The sequence below is a fragment of the Amblyraja radiata genome, chromosome 5 (genome assembly GCF_010909765.2).
Source record: "Amblyraja radiata isolate CabotCenter1 chromosome 5, sAmbRad1.1.pri, whole genome shotgun sequence".
Taxonomy (NCBI): Eukaryota; Metazoa; Chordata; class Chondrichthyes; order Rajiformes; family Rajidae; genus Amblyraja; species Amblyraja radiata.
The window spans coordinates 112,694,316-112,714,323 of NC_045960.1; the positions used below are offsets into that span (position 1 = coordinate 112,694,316).

General features: G+C 46.0%; 1 protein-coding gene across 1 annotated transcript in view; it reads right to left on the bottom strand.

The window, feature by feature from the left end:
• Positions 1–19,521, bottom strand: part of thumpd2 (THUMP domain containing 2) — a 37,618-nt gene extending 18,097 nt beyond the window's left edge. Inside the window, exons 1-4 of the mRNA XM_033022010.1 lie at positions 19,312–19,521; positions 16,057–16,189; positions 8,464–8,849; positions 2,442–2,519 (exon numbers count right to left, since the gene is read on the bottom strand). Coding sequence (XP_032877901.1) covers positions 2,442–2,519; positions 8,464–8,849; positions 16,057–16,189; positions 19,312–19,464 — 750 coding nt within the window. The 5' untranslated portion in view covers positions 19,465–19,521. The remainder of the gene's footprint in view (positions 1–2,441; positions 2,520–8,463; positions 8,850–16,056; positions 16,190–19,311) is intronic.
• Positions 19,522–20,008: the final 487 nt, after the last annotated feature.

Below are 20,008 nucleotides of genomic sequence, written 5' to 3' on the forward strand. Positions count from 1 at the left end.
CTGGCTTGAAGGGCTGAATGGCCTACTCCTGCACCTATTGTCTATTGTGTCGCCTGTATGGTCGTGAGTCGTCTCCTCAGTCGCCCAAAGAGTCGTAGCGTCTTTCTGGTCGCCGCTGGATTTTCAACATGTTGAAAATGTTCGGCAAATTGCAACGAGCTGTGACGAATAAGTCGCGTAAGTGGGACAGGTCCATTATTCGCCAGCTAAGGTGCTTCACGATTCAGCACAGTACTCTCCCATACAGGAATTTTAAAAAATCACCTAGTTATGAGATTGTCCCTATAACATGTTTCACTGGAATAGCTGGAGGGAAATGTAAGGTACACATTTATAATATTTTAAATCTTTAATTGAAGCTTGTGAATGAGGTAATTAAAAACAGCCGTGAGGTTTTAAGACTGTGAGAGGGGTGATTTGTCTTTTTTTTTACCTCACCACAGTTGATTCAGTATTTTTACTGACGCAAGTTTGCAGGACCTGATTAGGTAAAAAGATACATAACATTCTCGCCAGAGTTCCAGATAAAACATATTTTTCCCACCTCTAGATGGGAATATGGAATCGTTATGCTTTACATTCCATGATATATATGAGGTTGTATAACGATAAGACATACTAGCAGAATTAGGTCATTTGACCCATCAAGTCTGCTCCACCATTTGATCTCAACACATTCTCCTGCCTTCTCTCCGTAACCTTTGACACCCTTACTGATCAATCTCTGCTTTCAAAATACTCAATGACTTGGCCACCACAGCAGTATGTGGCAATGAATTCCACAGATTGACTCAAGAAATTCCTCATCTCCTTTCTAAAGGTATGTCCTTTTTATTCTGAGGCCATGCTCTCTGGTCTACTGGAAACATCCTCCCCACTGCCCGTTGCTCGATATTGATTTAGCCTAGTGAATTTTGATTATCTGACTGGGTTTCCATCAGACGTACCCAAACCACTTAAAATGTTCATCTTCAGGCTGGACACGTCAGACTCAAATTGCAGGTAATGTCTTTGTTGCTATGATTGAAGTCATTAGACAATAGACAATGGGTACAGGAGTGGGCCCTTCGAGCTTGCATCGCCATTCAATGTTGTTTATGACAATGTTACAACACACATAGTGAAAGATCAGTCTTTATTCCATAAACAAACAGGAACATTTAAACTGCCCGCCATTCTCATCCAGCTTGGCGTGGATTGTGTGAGAGCCGGCTGACCTTACTAGTGTAAAGCTGTGTAGTACCGTAATACCATGTAAAGGGTGGCATGCACATATGTGTAGTGGAGATTATAAATGGCATGGATTAACAAGGTTAATTCCCGGGATGGCGGGACTGTCATAAGCTGAGAGAATGGAGCAGCTGGGCTTGTACACTCTGGAGTTTAGAAGGATGAGAGGAGATCTCATTGAAACATGTAAGATCGTTAAGGGCTTGGGCACACTAGAGGCAGGAAACATGTTCCCGATGTTGGGAGAGTCAAGAACCAGGGGCCACAGGTTAAGAATAAGGAGTAAGCCATTTAGAACGGATACAAGGAAACACTTTTTCTCACTGAGAGTGGTGAGTCTGTGGAATTCTCTGCCTCAGAGGGCAATGGAGGCCGGTTCTCTGGATGCTTTCAAGAGAGAGCTAGATAGGGCTCTTAAAAATAGCGGGGTCAGGGGATATGGGGAGAAGGCAGGAACAGGGTACTGATTGGGGATGATCAGCCATGATCACATTGAATTGCGGTGCTGGCTCGAAGGGCCAAATGGCCTACTCCTGCACCTATTGTCTATTGTCTAATATGGGTTAATCTACAAATGTGATCGTGGCTGATCATCCCCAATCAGTACCCCGTTCCTGCCTTCTCCCCATATCCCCTGACTGCTATTTTTAAGAGCTCTATCTATCTCTCTCTTGAAAGCATCCAGAGAACCTGCCTCCACCGCCTTCTGAGGCAGAGAATTCCAGACTCACAACTCTCTGTGTGAAAACGTATTTTCTCATCTCCGTTCTAAATGCCTTACCCTTATTCTTAAACTATGGCCCCTGGTTCTGGACTCCAATATCAGGAACATGTTTCCTGCCTCTAGCGTGTCCAAACCCTGAATAATCCTATGTTTCAATAAGAATCCTCTCATCCTTCTAAATTCCAGAGTATACAAGCCCAGTCGCTACATTCTATCAGCATATGACAATCCCGCCATCCCGGGAATTAACCTGGTGAACCAACGCTGCACTCCCTCAATAGCAAGGATGTCCTTAAAATGTAATATTAAGTTATTATATGGTTTATTATAATTTGCTCTGAAATGGTAAAAAATATTTCACCAAGGAAAAATTGGGTCGTACAATAAAGGAAATGCAGATGTGACACTTCCACAGAAAGTTCTCTTTGACGTCTCAACATTTAAACCTCAGTCATTGTGACAGGTTGACTTAACCTCCAGCTCTTACCTCCAGCATGGGGTTCCTCAGTTCAGCTTTCCAACCCATTTGTCTGCCGAGTGCAATCCCAATTGCTCTTCCTAGCTCCTGTGGAAAAACAATCAATTTATGTGGGTACAAAGTGCTGGAATAACTCAGCAAGTGTTGCTCACCTTGGCTGTACACCTGGTTTGCACAATCTGTAGATACAAGGAACTGCAGATGCTGTTTTACAAAAAAGAGACACAAAGTAGAAAAATAGAAACTATGTGCAGGAGGAGGCCATTCGGCCCTTCGAGCCAGCACCGCCATTCATTGTGATCATGGCTGATCATCCCCAATTAATAACCCGTACCTGCCTTCTCCCCATATCCCTTGATTCCACTAGCCCCTAGAGCTCCATCTAACTCTCTCTTAAATCCATCCAGTGACTTGACCTCCACTGCCCTCTGTCGCAGGGAATTCCATAAATTCACAACTCTCTGGGTGAAAAAGCTTGTCCAGTCTTTTTATAACTTTATATGTTTCTATAAGATCCCCCTCATCCTGCAGTACTGCAGTAACTTACGGGTCAGGCAGCATCTGTAGAAAACATGGATAGGTAACATTTCACAGAGTGCTGGAGTAACTCAGCGGGTCAGGCAGGATCTGTAGAGAACATGGATAGGTGACGTTTCACAGAGTGCTGGAGTAACTCAGCGGGTCAGGCAACATCTGTGGAGAACATGGATAGGTGACGTTTCACCGAGTGCTGGAGTAACTCAGCGGGTCAGGCAGCATCTGTGGAGAACATGGACAGGTGACGTTTCAGAGTGCTGGAGTAACTCAGCGAGTCAGGCAGCATCTGTGGAGAACATGGATGGGTGAGACCCTTCTCAAGGCTGTAATTTCTGTGGGTAACTGATTTGAAACAAATAAGATGGTTAAGGGTTTGTACACGCAAGAGGCAGGAAACATGTTCCCGATGTTGGGGGGAGTGCAGAACCAGGGTCCACAGTTTAAGAATAAGGAGCATTTAGAACAGAGACGAGGAAACACTTTTACTCACAGAGAGTGGTGAGTCTGTGGAATTCTCTGCCTCAGAGGGCGGTGGAGGCAGGTTCTCTGGATGCTTTCAAGAGAGAGCTAGATAGGGCTCTTAAAAATAGCAGTCAGGGGATATGGGGAGAAGGCAGGAAATGCTCCTCCTAGGCTAATACGGGCATTTTGGGCAAAAGAGACGTTTCTCAGCTAATAGGGGCTTGTGGGCCGAAATTAGTGGTTTCAGGCAGGCCAAACAACTCATTTAATTTCATTTCCATTTCAGTTTCAAGCACAGGGCTGGCCAAACAACTCATTTCATTTCCATTTCCATTTCCATTTCAAGCACAGGGCAGGCCAAACAACTCATTTCATTTTCATTTCATTTCCATTTCCACTGCAGTTTCAAGCACAGGGCAGGCCAAACAGCTCATTGCATTTTCATTTCATTTTCATTTCCATTGTAGTTTCAAGCACAGGGCAGGCCAAACAGCTCGTTGCATTTTCGTTTCATTTCCATATCCACTGTAGTTTCAAGCACAGGCCAGGCCAAACAGCTCATTGCATTTTCATTTCGTTTCCATTTCCATTGCAGTTTCAAGCACAGGGCAGGCCAAACAGCTCATTTCATTTCATTTCCATTTCCAATGCAGTTTCAAGCACAGGGCAGGCTAAACAGCTCATTGCATTTTCATTTCATTTCCATTTCCATTGCATTTCAAGCACAGGGCAGGCCAAACAGCTCATTGCATTTTCATTTCCACTGCAGTTTCAAGCATAGGGCAGGACAAACAGCTCATTGCATTTTCATTTCATTTCCATTTCCACTGCAGTTTCAAGCACAGGGCAAACTCGCCAGAACTCGCGGATTAGGTAACCAAGGCCCTTAACAAAACTGCTGCAATAGAACACATTACATATTAAAACATAGGAGTATAATTAGGCCATTCGGCCCATCAAATTTACTCCGCCATTCTATCATGGCTGATCTATTTTTCCCTCTCAACCCCCTGCCTTCTTCCGTAACCTTTGACACCCTTACTAATCAAGAACCTATCGAAGGTAGACAAGAAGCTGGAGAAACTCAGCGGGTGAGGCAGCATCTATGGAGCGAAGGAATGGGTGACGTTTCGAGTCGAGACCCTTCCTCAGACCTATCAAGAACCTATCAATCTCCGCTTTAAAAATACCCATTCATTTGGCCTCCACAGCCGTCTGTGGCAATGAATTCCACAGATTTACCACCGTCTGACTGAAGAAATTCCTACACATCTCCATTCTATAGGTAGGTCCGTTTATTGTGAGGCTGTGCCCGCTGGTCTTAGACTCTCCCACTACTGGAAACATCCTCTCCATAACCACTCTATCTGGGCCTTTCTAATCTTGTCCAACCCCCAAGGCCATTCTGTCTGCCAACTGGGAGATGAGCCAATTAGGGAATGATTTGCCACAAAACAGTCACTCGTTACTATAGTTATAAAATGATTCCTTTCAGTAAAACTGCCAGACTTCTGTATCACAAACCAGGTACTGCAAAACTCAGGTAATAATCCAGCACCCTCGGGACTTTGGCTGTGCCAGTTTTTCTGGATAATTGGATGTCACTCCTATCCCAACAAGTAAAACATACAAGCCCCGCAGGCCCTGGCTCCAGTTGCAGACCTAACCACATTCCCGACACAAGTGTTGCGTACTCTGGCTGCACATCTGGTCTGTACAACTTGTAGATACAAGGAACGGCAGATGCTGGTTTACAACAAAAGACACAAAGTGCTGCAGTTACTCAGCAGCTTAGGCAGCATCTCTGGAGAATGTTTAGGGAGGGAACCCGTCTTCAGACTGATTGTAGGTAGACAAAAAATGCTGGAGAAACTCAGTGGGTGAGGCAGCATCTATGGAGAGACGGAGTGGGCGACATTTCGGGTTGAGACCCTTCATCAACCTCAAAAGGCGACGTTTTGGGTCGAGACCCTTCTTCAGACTAATTGTGGTCCTTTAAGAAATGGTCCAGTCAGAGCGAGAAGTCTCCCTGGATCAGTCTGGTCCTAACCTGAACCTCTCTCTCCCCTTCCTTGATCCTTATACTCACCTTCCCTCCTTGGTCCATCTCTCACCTGGTCTCACCCCTTCCCCTCTCTTCTTTATCACTTCTCCACTCTCAGTCCTGATGCTAGATTGCAACCCTAAACATTAACCATTACTTTCCACCCCAGATGCCGAGTTCCTCCATCAGATTGTTTGTTGTAAATGTTATAGAGTCATAGCCATAGAGCGTGGAAATAGGCCCATCTTGCCCACACCGACCAACATGCCCCATCTACACTAGTCCCACCTGCCGGCGTTTGGCCCATATCACTCTAAACCTGTCCTATCCATGTACCTGTCTAAATGTTTCGTAAATGTTGCAATAGTACCTACTATCGCTTTCACACAGAATTCTCTGCCTCAGAGGGTGGTGGAGGCCGGTTCTCTGGATGCTTTCAAGAGAGAGTTAGATAGAGCTCTTAGGGATAGCGGATTAAGGGATATGGGGAGAAGGCAGGAACAGGGTACTGATTGGGGATGATCAGCCATGATCACGTTGAATGGCGGTGCTGGCTTGAAGGGCCAAATGGCCTACTCCTGCACCTATTGTCTATTGTCCTTCAAAATAACGAAATGGCACAATGGTGAAGTATATGTTCAGCCTTTGTTTCCAAACACACAGAAAAACTAGCGACAATGGAATAAGGAGATTTTCCTTTAGTTCCAGTCTGCTTTTTACCCAACCAGCTTTAGTGAATGTACTCTAGTTAGAGATAGACGGCGCTGCTTTCTACACTATCGGGACAAGTAGATGCCTCTCCTTCAGACGCCCACGTGTTATTTTGCAGGACTCCAGAGAGGATTAATACTCTGTCAATAACCAATCTCCTAAGCTGATGAATATACCATCAAGTTCCACGCAGAGGATTTCTTATACTCCAATGCCACTGTGTATAAAGCACCATTAACATCAAGGTCAAAAGACATAATGGAAGAATTATGTACGAGTGAACCCATTAAATTCAACTGGTACATTTGATGATTTACAGCACCCAATCCAATCATCCATAACTGGAATAGCTTCTTATATTAACAAACTGTCCGAAATGGCCGTTGGGGATCATTGAAAATCATGTGATCATCGAAGCTGCCTGTCTATTAGAATGATTTCATTGGGGCTGTGATTTATTTTTAATATTTAATTAAGCTCACCAGTGATAGTTCCTCCATTAATAGCTTTAGTGGCGCGTTTCATACCGTTCTGCTCTCAGCATGGGCAGAGACAAAGCTTCTAACAAAATGTGCAGGAAGGAACTGCAGATGCTGGCTTAAACCAAAGATAGACACTTAAAATGCTGAAGTTACTCAGCGGGACAGGCAGCATCTCTGGGGGGAATGAATGGATGGCGTTTCAGGTCGAGAAGAAGGGTCTTGGACACGCTACAGGCAGGAAACATGTTCCCGATGTTGGGGGAATCCAGAACCAGGGGCCACACACAGTTTAAGAATAAGGGGTAAGCCATTTACAACGGAGATGAGGAAACACTTTTTTGCATAGAGAGTTGTTAGTCTGCGGAATTCTCTGCCTCAGAGGGCGGTGGAGGCCGGTTCTCTGGATACTTTCAAGAGAGAGCTAGATAGGGCTCTTAAAAATAGCACATCTGGTTAATTGTTTAAAAAAGAACTGCAGATGCTGGAAAAATCGAAGGTAGACAAAAATGCTGGAGAAACTCAGCGGGTGAGGCAGCGTCTATGGAGAGAAGGAATAGACGACGTTAAGGGTCTCGACCTGAAACATCGCCTATTCCTTCTCTCCACAGATGCTGTCTCACATCTGGTTAATTAATATGTTCATAAGTCATAGGAGCAGATTTAGGCCATTCGGCCCATCGAGTCCTCCACCATTCAATCATGGCCGATCTATCTTTCCATCTCAACCCCATTCTTCTGCCTTCTCTCCTTAACCTTTGTCACCCTTACTGATCAAGAAGCTGTCAATCTCCACTTTAAAGATATGCGTTGACTTGGCATCCACGACGTCCCTGACTAAAGAAATTAGTCTTTCTTTATTTCCTCATCTCCTTTCAAAAGTACATCCTTTTATTCTGAGGCTGTTCCCTCTGGTCCAAGACTCTCCCACCAGTGGAAACATCCTCTCCACATCCACACTATCCAGGCCTTTCATTATTTGTTAGGTTTCAATGAGGTCCCCCCTCACATCCTTCTAAACTCCAGCGAGTACAGGCCCAGAGCTGTCAAACGCTCATCATATGTTAACCCACTCATCCCTGGGATCATTCTTGTAAACCTCCTCTGGACCCTCTCCAGAGCCAGCACATCCTTCCTCAGATATGGAGCCCAAAACTGCTCACAAAACTCTAATTGCAGTCTGACCAGTGCCTTATAAACTTACATCTCTGTCTTTATATTCATGTCCTCTCTAAATAAATGCTAACATTGTGTTTGGCTTCCTTACTACTGATTCAACTTTAAAATCAACCTTTTGGGAATCCTGCACCAGCACTCCCAAGTCCCTTTGCACCTCTGATTTTCTGAATCCTCTCCCCATTTAGAAAATAGTCTACGCCTTTATTCCAACTACCAAAGTGCGTGGCCGCACACTTAGCTACACTGTATTTCATCTGCCAATTCTTTGCCCACTCTCCCAACATGTCCAAGGCCTTCTGCAGAGTCCCTGCTTTCTTTACACTACCTGCTCCTCCACCTCATGCACGCAATTCCCCAGTTTAGAAATATTCGGTTATTTTTGCAAATTAACAACAGCACAAACAGGAGAATCCTAATATCATTACAAGCACTCGTTCAGACACAAACACATATTTCTACTGGTAAAGGATCTAAAAAATAAATAATGTTAATGTCCAAATTGCAAATCTGCCTCAGTTTTGCGAACCTGCACTATATATATATTTTAGGTTTGCAGCGTTGCTTAACTGTTAATTTCTGAGTTTTAAACACGGAACTGATTTGGAAACAATGCATTTACCTGTGAAGTAAACTGTTTAGCAATCTTCCCACTACAGCGACAAGATACTCTGAAAGGCATACAGGATGCAGCCCCTTCACTCCTGGGATTAGGTAGCTTTGCAGGTGAAGGTGGTTCCTCCATCAGCGCATTGTCCTGACTACATCCTTGATGAAGTGAATGACTGTGTCCTGTTTGAGCTGCATGAGGGTTATCCACCTCTAGCTTTGGCCTTTTGCTTTGGCCACTCTCCTGCTGTGTTGACCGTTTAATCCCAGTTTCTTCAACCTCCATACTACATTCCTGTACTTTGTCAAGATTCCAAAGGGACTTCCATTTGGAAACAACATCCAGCCATTTCTGAGGCTCCCCGATCACATACTTTGAGATGGCATGAATTCCTTTACCTAAGAATTGGAAAGAAAAACTTATTCACATTTTCTTGTGCAACATACAGTTCAACTCACATGTGGAAAACTACAAATCAAATAAATGCATTCATTAACCAAGATTGGTGAAACACAATTTGTACAACAGGCAAGTTTAATGAACCTGCCTTTAAATAATATCATGACTTGTAGCCTTAATGTCAACTCTCTCAGATTACATAACACTTGCCGATACACCTTTACAAGATCATTTTGTTTCTACAAGGCTAACCCTAGAACTACCAGAACTTACAATGACTGAAATCCGCAGAATACACTTGCATTTATTTCACTCTGGTTACTATAGTAGATATGCATTTGTCTGTCTGGTCTCTTTCCCATTTCCCACATGGTTGCAATAATCGTATGTCACTATAACGGGGAATATTTTCCCGAGCTGCAGGGTGGCTATTAATCTGATCCTGTCTTCACATTATAATATCCAAAGGTTATCAGATTATAATGAAAAATCATGGATTATTAATTTTACATGCTAACCCAGGTTGTAGAAACATAGAAAATAGGTGCAGGAGTAGGCCATTCGGCTCTTCGAGCTTGCACCGCCATTCAATATGATCATGGCTGATCATCCAACTCAGTATCCTGTACCTGCCTTCTCTCCATACCCCCTGATCCCTTTAGCCACAAGGGCCACATCTAACTCCCTCTTAAATATAGCCAATGAACTGGCCTCAACTACCTTCTGTGACAGAGAGTTCCAGAGATTCACCACTCTCTGTGTGATAAATGTTTTTCTCATCTCGGTCCTAAAGGATTTCCCCTTTATCCTTAAACTGTGACCCCTTGTCCTGGACTTCCCCAACATCGGGAACAATCTTCCTGCATCTAGCCTGTCCAACCCCTTAAGAATTTTGTAAGTTTCTATAAGATCCCCCCTAATTAGCTAGGGTGGCACGGTGGCACAGCAGTGGAGTTGCTGCCTCAGTGCCAGAGACCCAGGTTTGATTCTGACCACAGGTGCTGTCTGTATGCAATTTGTACGTTCTCCTCATGGGTTTTTTCCCAGATCTTCGGTTTCCTACCACACTGCAAGGACATGCAGGTTTGTAGATTAATTGACTTGGTATAAGTGCTAATTGTCCCTAGTTTGTGTAGGGTATTGTTATTGTGCGGGGATCACTGGTTGGTGCGTCCTCGGTGGGCCGAAGGGCCTGTTTCCACACTGTATCTCTAAACTAAGCTAATTCAGCACCTATCAGGGACTAGATCTGCTGCTCAGTCCATACAGCTCGAACAATTAATCTTGATCAATGAGATTTCTCAACTTGCGCTTCCAAGGTTACCAGCGTTTAATTTAAAAGACAAACCACATAAAATGCGTTAATGTGTCAGGATGTTGGTGTGGCTGGCAAGGTTGCCATTAATTGCCCACCCCAACTGCTCTAGATTTTGTGAAATGCCTCAATGAACTGCTGGGGGCAGCATCTGTGGAGGTAAAAGGATATTCAACATTTCAGGTCCTGGTGCAACGCCTTAAGCAGAAAATTCGACGTTTCCCCTTGCCACCACAGATGTTGCTTGACCTGCTGATATCTTCCTGTAGTTTGTTAAATAGAGATGAGGGTTTCCTCTGGGTGCTCCGGTTTTCACCCACATTCCAAAGACGTGCAGGTTTGTCGCTTAATTGGCTTCTGTAAATTGACCCCAGTGTGTAAAATACTAGTGCTAGTGTATGGGGATCGGTGGTCGGCGCGGACTCAGTGGGCCGACGGGCCTGTTTCTGCGCTGTATCTTTAAACTAGAATATCTCTGAACTAAAATGCTGCAATGTTCCAATCAAGGTAATCCCACATCAGTTAGGTAAGGCGTTTCAAGATTTAGGTCCAGTGACAATTGTGGAAGAGTAATATATTGCCAAGTTAGGATGGTGTGCATCCTGGAGGAGAACCTGTAGATGGTAGTGTTTAGGTTTAGGTTTATTATTGTCACATGTACCGAGGTGCAGTGAAATGTTTTGTTTTGCCTACTGTCCAAACAGATCAGATATACCATAAAAGGACACAAAGTGATGGAGCAACTCATCGCCTTTGGTGTGTGGGAGGAAACCGAAGATCTCGGAGAAAACCGCGCTTTCATGGGGAGAACGTACAAACTCCAGACAGACAGCACCCGTAGTCGGGATCGAACCCGGGTCTCTGGCACTGGAAGAGCTGTCAGGCAGCAACTCTACCGCCGCGCCACCGTTAAGAATTGGAACATGCTGCAAACAAAGTGTTTCAGTGGAAGAGGAAATGAACGTTTAGCTATTGTGGATGGAGTGCCAGTCTGGCAGGTTGCTTGTCTGGATGGGGTTGACATTATTCAGGTCGTTGGGGAGCTACGAAGTTTAATGATCAAAAGACAAAATAAATACAGATCCAAGTTTGGAATCCATATTTCAAACCTGCTTTGAAGAAGCATCATTGTTATGATAGCCCTGTCCCACGGTGCGAGTTCATTCCAAGAGCTCTCCCGAGTTTAAGAAAAATCAAACTCATGGTAAGCACGGAGAATGAACGTAGCGGGTACGTCGGAGCTCGGGGACGTCTCTTAGCGCTAATGGCAGGTACTCGGGAAGACTCGTTAACGGCAGGTAAGCACGGGAAGACTTGTGAAGATTTTTCAGCATGTTGTAAAATGTCCACGAGAGCCTCGAGTACCGACGAGCGGCCATTACCGTAAATCTCAGAGTCTGAATCAGGGCAAACTCGGGAGAACTCTTGGAATGAACTCGTACAGTGGGACAGGGCTTTAATTGTTTTAATTTCATCACACTAATTATGTACTGTAGATAGGATGAAATTACTATTTTATGTTCATATATGGTTTATTCCAGCCCAGTGAATGGATCAATGGCCAACACTACAATCCCAAGTGACTAATTTGCCAAAATATTAATGGCAATGCACCGACCGACTGGGTTATATTAAAAAGATTCCAATAGTTTACGTTCAAATAAAGAATTCATCCTTCCTGGAGTCCAATCTGATCATGTTCCTATTATAGCAACTTATTGATTCTTTGTACATTCAGAATTTGAGCCCTTTAACTCTTCTTGCCTCTTGACTGAAAATACAGATCATCTACAAAGTAAAAAATGCTTGTTTAGTTTTTGGTTTAGTTTAGAGATACAGCGCGGAAACAGGCCCTTCGGCCCACCGGGTCTGCGCCGACCAGCGATCCCCGCACATTAACACTATCCTACACCCACCAGGGACAATTTATTTAAAACATTTAACAAGCCAATTAACCTACAAACCCTGTACGTCTTTGGAGAAAACCGAAGATCTCGGAGAAAACCCACGCATGTCACGGGGAGAACGTACAAACTCCGTAGACGGCACCCGTAGTCAGGATGGAACCCGGGTCTCCGGTGCTACATCCGCTGTAAGGCTGCAACCCTACCGCTGCGCCACCGTGACCTACCTAGACTGCATTTGTCTGCAGAACCCTGACCTAGTAGTGATGAAGCTGAATTTTAGTTAAAATATAAGAAGATATTAAATTGGCTTCTGGGCTAGCTTACAGCTTATATTTAGTCTCAAATTAGGCTTGCCTCAGGTTGCGGGTGTGTGGGATAATAAATCCTATAACATTGTCTCCCAAGTGAGGAAGTGACAGAGAAAGAAACAGCTAGTCACATCTTTGAAGTAAGATGCCATAAACCAAATGGCCTATGTTTATGAAGGACCAAATGACAGAGAGGAAGCAGCGAAAGAGCTAGGGTGATCTCTGTGAAGATAAAATGTCGTAAACCAAATGGCCAATGTTATCTTGTACTGTAAACAAAAGGCCTTTGATGTGATGCATTCTGTGGAAACCTTTTCCTGTACCTCTGCCCATGACTAATGTCTGTGAAATGTGCTAAGGGGACAAAAAAACCCTATTTAAGGCAATGTAATTCTGTTGTTCAGTGTGGTGGACGGAGGACGGTCAAGTGTCTGTAATGGTCACTTGACTGGAGTTCTCCCTCCCTTCCATCGGCCGATAATAAGTAAAGTTGTGAACTGGTCTACCAAACAGTTTGTGTGGTGTCTGTTTATTAAGAAGCGAACCTGGTTTAGTAGTTATAAAAGTAGCTTTTTCAGTAGCTCCTTAACAAAGCAGAGTTTACTTCCACCATCTTTTCAAAATTCACGTTCCGTTGTGAATTGCTCTGACTTATGAAATCCTTCCTTTGGCATTTCCTAGCCTCTACCCATACTCTCCCAACTCCTTTCCCTTCTGAAGAAGGGTCTCGCCCCAAAACGTCACTATTCCTTCGCTCCATAGGTGCTGCCTCACCCGCTGAGTTTCTCCAGCATTTTTGTCTACCTTCCCTTCTTGGCTGTTCTTTCTAAGTATCGAATAACCCCAGATTTCAGTTCCCATCCTTGGTATCGCTGCAGCCACCGTCTCTGTAGTCCCAGTTATATCACGCACATTCACGCCCATGTGCGATTCATTCATCTACCTTATTGCATATTCTCAAAGTCCTTAATTTTTCTGCCATTTTTGCTCATCTCCTTCCTGCCTTTTGCTTCCCCTCATGTGTACCTCTGCATAGGTTCCCATTCTTCAGTTCAAACCTCCTAGACGGCACATACACAACGTCGCCAAGAACATCGGCCCTGGAGTTGTCCAAGTCCCATCTCTCCCAGAAACAGTTCAATTTTGACCAACGATCGTCTCGCCGAACACCTCCGCTCGGTCCCAGTGGCTCAGCACTTCAACTCCCCCTCCCATTCCGAATCCGACCTCTCTGTCCTGGGCCTCCTCCATGGCCAGAGTGAGCACCACCGGAAACTGGAGGAGCAGCACCTCATATTCCGCTTGGGCAGTCTGCACCCTAGCGGCTTAAACATTGAATTCTCCAATTTCCGGTAGCCCTTGCTGTCTCCTCCCCTTCTCAGCTCTCCCTCAGCCCTCGGGCTCTTCCTCTTCCTTTTTCCTTTCTTCTCACTGCGCCCCCCACCCCTCCACCCTACATCAGTCTGAAGAAGGGTTTCGGCCTGAAACGTTGCCTATTTCCTTCGCTCCATAGATGCTGCTGCACCCGCTGAGTTTCTCCAGCACTTTTGTCTACCTTCCATTTTGATGCCCTTCCCTTTACAGATGCTGGAATCTGGAGCAAAACACAAAGTGCTGGGGGAACTCAGCCGAGCAGGCAGCATCTGTGGAGGGAATGAAGAGGCGGCACTTTGTGTCAGGATTCTTTTTCAGAATGAGCAGAGCAGTCGGGGGAGAAAGCTGGAAAAACGAGGTGGATACAAGACCAATATGTTTGCAGCCACACAAGGATATTTTCTTTATGGCACCGGTTAAAGAAAATAATTTATGTCAAAAAAAGATTTGGATTCCATATACCCACACTGGCAATATTAAAGGTACACAAAAATGCTGGAGAAACTCAGCGGGTGCAGCAGCATCTATGGAGCGAAGGAAATAGGCAACGTTTCGGGCCGAAACCCTTCTTCAGACTGATGGGGGGTGGCGGGGAGAAGAAAGGAAAAAGGAGGAGGAGGAGCCCGAGGGCTGAGGAATGGGAGGAGACAGTCCGAGGGCTGAGGAAGGGGAGGAGACAGCAAGGGCTAACAAAATTGGGAGAATTCACTGTTCATGCCCGCAGGATGCAGACTCCCCAAGCGGAATATGAGGTGCTGTTCCTCCAATTTCCGGTGTTGCTCACTCTGGCCATGGAGGAGACCCAGGACAGAGAGGTCGGATGGGGAATGGGAGGGGGAGTTGAAGTGCTGAGCCACCGGGAGGTCAGGTTGGTTATTGCGGACCGAGCGGAGGTGTTCGGCGCAACGATCGGCCAGCCTCCGCTTAGTCTTACCGATGTAGATCAGCTGACATCTAGAGCAGCGGATGCAATAGATGAGGTTGGAGGAGATGCAGGTGAACCTCTGTCGCACCTGGAACGACTGCTTGGGTTCTTGAATGGAGTCGAGGGGGGAGGTAAAGGGACAAGCAATATCAAATTCAGATCAAAGTATTAGAACTATGAGGAGTTTGGAAGAATGAGGGGTAACCTCATCAAAACTTACAGAATAGTGAAAGGCCTGATAAGAGTGGATGTGGAGCGGATGTTTCCACCTATTGGGAGTCTAGAACCTCAGAATAAAAAGACGTACCTTTGGAAAGGAGATAAGAAGGAATTTCTTTAATCAGAGGATGGTGAATCAGTGGAATTTAGTTACAAAAGACTGTGGAGGCCAAGTCATTGGATATTTTTAAGGCAGAGATAGATTCTTGATTAGTACGGGTGTCAGGGGTTATGGGGAGAAGGCAGGAGAATGGGGTTGAGAGGGTAAGAGAGGCCTAATTCTGCTAATTGAAGGGATGAAAGGAATTGTCATTCACCCAGAGGGTGACTGGAACCTGGATCACACTGCTAGTGGGCAGTGGAGGCTGGTTTTCGCACAGTTCCCTCAAGAACCTTTGAACCTTTATATCCGGAATCCGAGGAAGGGTCTCGGCACGAAACGTCACCCATTCCTTCTCTCCAGACGCCACCTGTTCCTCTGAGTTACTCCAGCATTTTGTGTTTAAACCAGCATCTGCAGTTCCTTCCTACACATGATATCTGGTGAACTGTGTTCATTTCAGATTGGATTATCCTGCTGTGGGAAGGATGGATTAAGCTGGAAAGAGTGCAGACTTAGAGGATGTTGCCAGGACTAGAGCTAAAGGGAGAGGTTGAGCAGGCTACAACTCTATTCCTTAGAGCGCAGGAGCCTAATTGGGGTAATGGGATGAGGATCAATGGAAGTTTATGGATATATTTAAGGCAGAGACTCAGATAGACAGATTCTTGATTAGTACGGGTGTCAGGGGTTACGGGAGAAGGCAGGAGAATGGGGTTAGGAGGGAGAGATAGATCAGCCACGATTGAATGGTGGAGTAGACTTGATGGGCCTCATGGCCTCATTTTGTCCCTAGAGCTTATGATCTGCTAAACTTATGAACTTATGACTTCAGCACTTTGTTTTTTTTTATATTTTGTTTTTTCCTTGTTTCTATTTAGCCTTCTTTATGGGTTTGTTATACCTGGATAATCAGCCAGCATCTACAGTATTTGATATATTGCAGCAAAGAAAATTAATTTGGAAAAAGGCTAGACATGCAAACCCCACCTAGCTGCCAAAAAATCAATGTTAATATCAGACATACTAATGAAAGTCATAAAGATACCGCGTAGCACCTCTATGTCTTGGCAGCTGGAACGGCGGGAGCTTTTCCACCAGCAAAAACAGTCGCTCGGCACATTTCAGACTCTTTATCCTTTTTAAATCTGCGTCAGCTGTGAAGAACACCTTGCCTGATATCTGCTCCACCTACAAGCACAAGGGAAGACAGACAAAGACCAGTAATTATTTTGCCTTTACCCTTGACCCTTATTTCTCTCGTGTTTTTTCTCTCTCACAACAACTTTCTGTGAAATCTATTAAACTTAAATATTTTCTGATCCATGGTACACCCCAGCCCCTACAATGCCCACTGGTTGCAAAGAGCTGGGATAGAGGGCACTTCTGGTGCCATACAGCCAGGAATGCTTATAACACAACCTTGGAATGGGGCAGGCTGTGAATGACAATAGACAATAGGTGCAGGAGGAGGCCATTCGGCCCTTTGAGACAGCACCGCCATTCAATGTGATCATGGCTGATCATCCCAAATCAGTACCCCGTTCCTGCCTTCTCCCCATATCCCCTGACTCCACTGTCATTAAGAGCTCTATCTAGCTCTCTCTTGAAAGTATCCAGAGAACCGGCCTCCACCGCCCTCTGAGGCAGAGAATTCCACAGACTCACAACTCTGTGTGAAACAGTGTTTCCTCGTCTCCATTCTACATGGCCTACCCCGTATTCTTAAACTGTGTGGCCCCTGGTTCTGGACTCCCCCAACAGCGGGAACATATTTCCTGCCTCCAGCGTGTCCAAACCCTTAACAAAAACAGATAATAACAGTGGCAAGTATGTAAGACAACAGTTAAAGAACATACTTTTCTGTGTCCTTTTAGTAAACCAGCATCTGCAGTTCAACAATGCTAAAGCCTGTCTAAGGCAAATATTAAATACAAATATTTTGTAAAGGTGGTAGGAGCTCCTAAATTTTGCATGTAATTCAATTTTGAAACATTCACAAATCATTTAAAAAATATACAGATTTTTTGAAAGATTAAGTTACTACTATGTAATACCAAATACATATGATGTATATATATATGAATGTTTTCATATGGATTCACACACTGAACTTTTTGTTCTCATTTATTATGTTGTTTACAGGGTACTATGTCTACATATTCTGCTGCTGCAAGTAATTTTCATTATTCTATCCGAGACATATGACCATAAAACATTATTGACTCTTAACTACTACATTCTTATGAAGGGCTTCAAATCAACTTTCTCTATAAACCAGTCACTTCTAAATTACTTCACACTTCCAAATTACTTATTTATAAGCATTCTTCACTTTTAATGGGAATGGATTTCACATGTGATGACTGGAAAATCAGTGGTAGTATTTGTCTTAAACTGCAACTTTATCTGATTAAAGGCAAATTTGCATCCCACCCACAATATGCTCTCAGTTACCAATTTTCAGACTACCTCTTTCTCACTCCCTGCCCCATCTTTCTCCCACCTCTCCCCCCCCTCTCTCTCTGTCTCTTCCCCTCTCTGTCTCTGCCCCCTCTCTCTGTGTCTTTGCCCCTCTCTGCCTGTCTCTGCCTCCGCCCTCTCTCTCTACCCCTCCTCCCTCTCTAGATGCGCCTGCGAGTTGGGGGCTATGCGTGAGTGGATAGGGAGGGGATGGGGTAAAAGGAGTGAATGAATAATATTAATATAATATCAAGGGGGATGGTAAGTGTGTATGTGTGTGGGTGTTGGTTAGTGTTTGTGTGTGTTTGGGGGGTGGTTAGTGTGTGTGTGACGCCGCAGGCTGCCCCCCCCCCCCCCCCCGCCCGCTTCACCCATGCCTTCTCTCCAGAGACGTTGCCTGTCCCGCTGAGTTACTCCAGCATTTGGTGTCTATCTTCAGTTTAAACCAGCATCTGCAGTTCCTTCCTACACATTATATCTGGTGGACTGTGTTCACTTCAGATTTAATCACCCTGCTGTGGAAAGGATGGATTAAGCTGGAGAGTGCAGACTTAAGGGTCTGTCCCACTTGGACGTCATTTGCGCGTCACGCAGGTGGCACGCGAGGATTTTAGAGAATCCTGGGGCGCCGCACGCTACCGCCACATACTGCCTACACTGCCACATCTCACCACGCCCGCATAATGCACGCCATGCGCGTCACGTTGCGCGCGTAGTGACGCGTAAATGATGTCGCGTACATGACGCCCAAGTGGGACAGGCCCTTTAGAGGCTGTGCCAGGACTAGAGCTAAAGGGAGAGGTTGAGCAGGCTCCAACTGTAAGATTGGAAACATATAAGATTGTTAAGGGCTTGGACACACTAGAGGCAGGAAACATGTTCCCGATGTTGGGGGAGGCCAGAACCAGGGGCCACAGTTTAAGAATAAGGAGTAAGCCATTTAGAACGGAGACGAGGAAACACTTTTTCTCACAGAGAGTTGTGAGTCTGTGGAATTCTCTGCCTCAGAGGGCGGTGGAGGCAGGTTCTCTGGATACTTTCAAGAGAGAGCTAGATAGGGCTCTTAAAAATAGCGGAGTCAGGGGATATGGGGAGAAGGCAGGAACGGGGTACTGATTGGGGATGATCAGCCATGATCACATTGAATGGCGGTTCGAAGGGCCGAATGGCCTACTCCTGCACATATTGTCTAACTCTATTCCTTAGAGTGCAGGAGGCTAAATAGGATGAGGGTCAGTGGAAGTTATGGATATTTTTAAGGCAGAGATAGATAGATTCTTGATTAGTGCGGGTGTCAGGGGTTATGGGGAGAAGGGAGGAGAATGGGAGGGAGAGATAGAGGGAGGGAGAGATAGAGGGAGGGGAGGGAGAGATATTTTGAATTGTATTCTGTCTTTACTTTGTGTACTAGTCATGTCTCTACTATCTCTATGTGTATACCTGAATGACAATTAAAGTTCATCTAATCTAATCATCTATTTCATTCCCCTTACATGTTTTTCCTCTACCTGCTAAATTTTTGTAAGGTGTCCTTGAGACTCTTGAAAGGCGCCCATAAATAAAATGTATTATTATTATTATAGAGATAGAGCAGCCATGATTGAATGGGGGAGTAGACTTGATGGGCCGAATGGCCTCATTCTGCCCCTATCACTGATACAAACAAAGAATATAAAGGACATTTATTATCACATACACCAATTGGTGTAGTGAAATTGGACTTTTGAGGGGAGGGACGAGACGGGGCGCGGTTACAGGCGAGGATGCGATGGGTCGAATGGTCTCCTGGATGTGAATGCGCGGCCCCGCGGCCTGGAGCGGGCGGGAACGAGCGGCGCGGCCTCTCTCACCTGGCGGGCGGGCAGCCTGGCGCGCACCTCCCGGGCCAGGAAGCGCTCCAGGCCGCGGCTGGCCGTGCAGAAGTAGCGGGCGGCGAGCGGGGGGTCCGGGGAGGCGGCGGCGGGTGGTGACGGGGCCCGGGGCCTGTCCTCTGGGCGATGCATGGCCGGGGTGAGCGGGCGGGCGGGCTCGTTGCCGGGGTGAGCGGGCGGGCTCGTTGCCGGGGTGACGGAGCGGGGCGGTTGCCGGGGTGACGGGGCGGTTGCCGGGGTGACGGGGCGGTTGCCGGGGAAACCGGGCCGTTGCCGGGGAAACTGGGCGGCGCTGGCGCGCGGGCTGAGGGTTTGAAATTCAACTGCCGCCAGCGCGCGGCCCTGAGGGAGGAGGAGGAGGGAGAAGAAGGGAGAAGAAGGGGAGGGAGAAGAGGAGGGGAGAGAAGAGGAGGAGGAGGGAGAGGAGGAGGAGGGGGGAGTGGAGGGGGGGAGTGGAGAGAGGAGGAGGGGGAGAGGAGGAGGAGGGGGGAGAGGGAGGAGGAGAGAGGAGAGGAGGAGAGGGAGGAGGAGGAGAGAGAGGAGGAGGAGAGGGAGGAGGAGAGGGAGGAGAGGGAGGGGAGGAGGAGAGGAGGAGGAGGAGAGGGAGGAGGGGAGAGGGAGGAGGGAGGAGAGGGAGGAGGAGGAGAGGAGGAGGAGGAGAGAGGAGGAGAGGGAG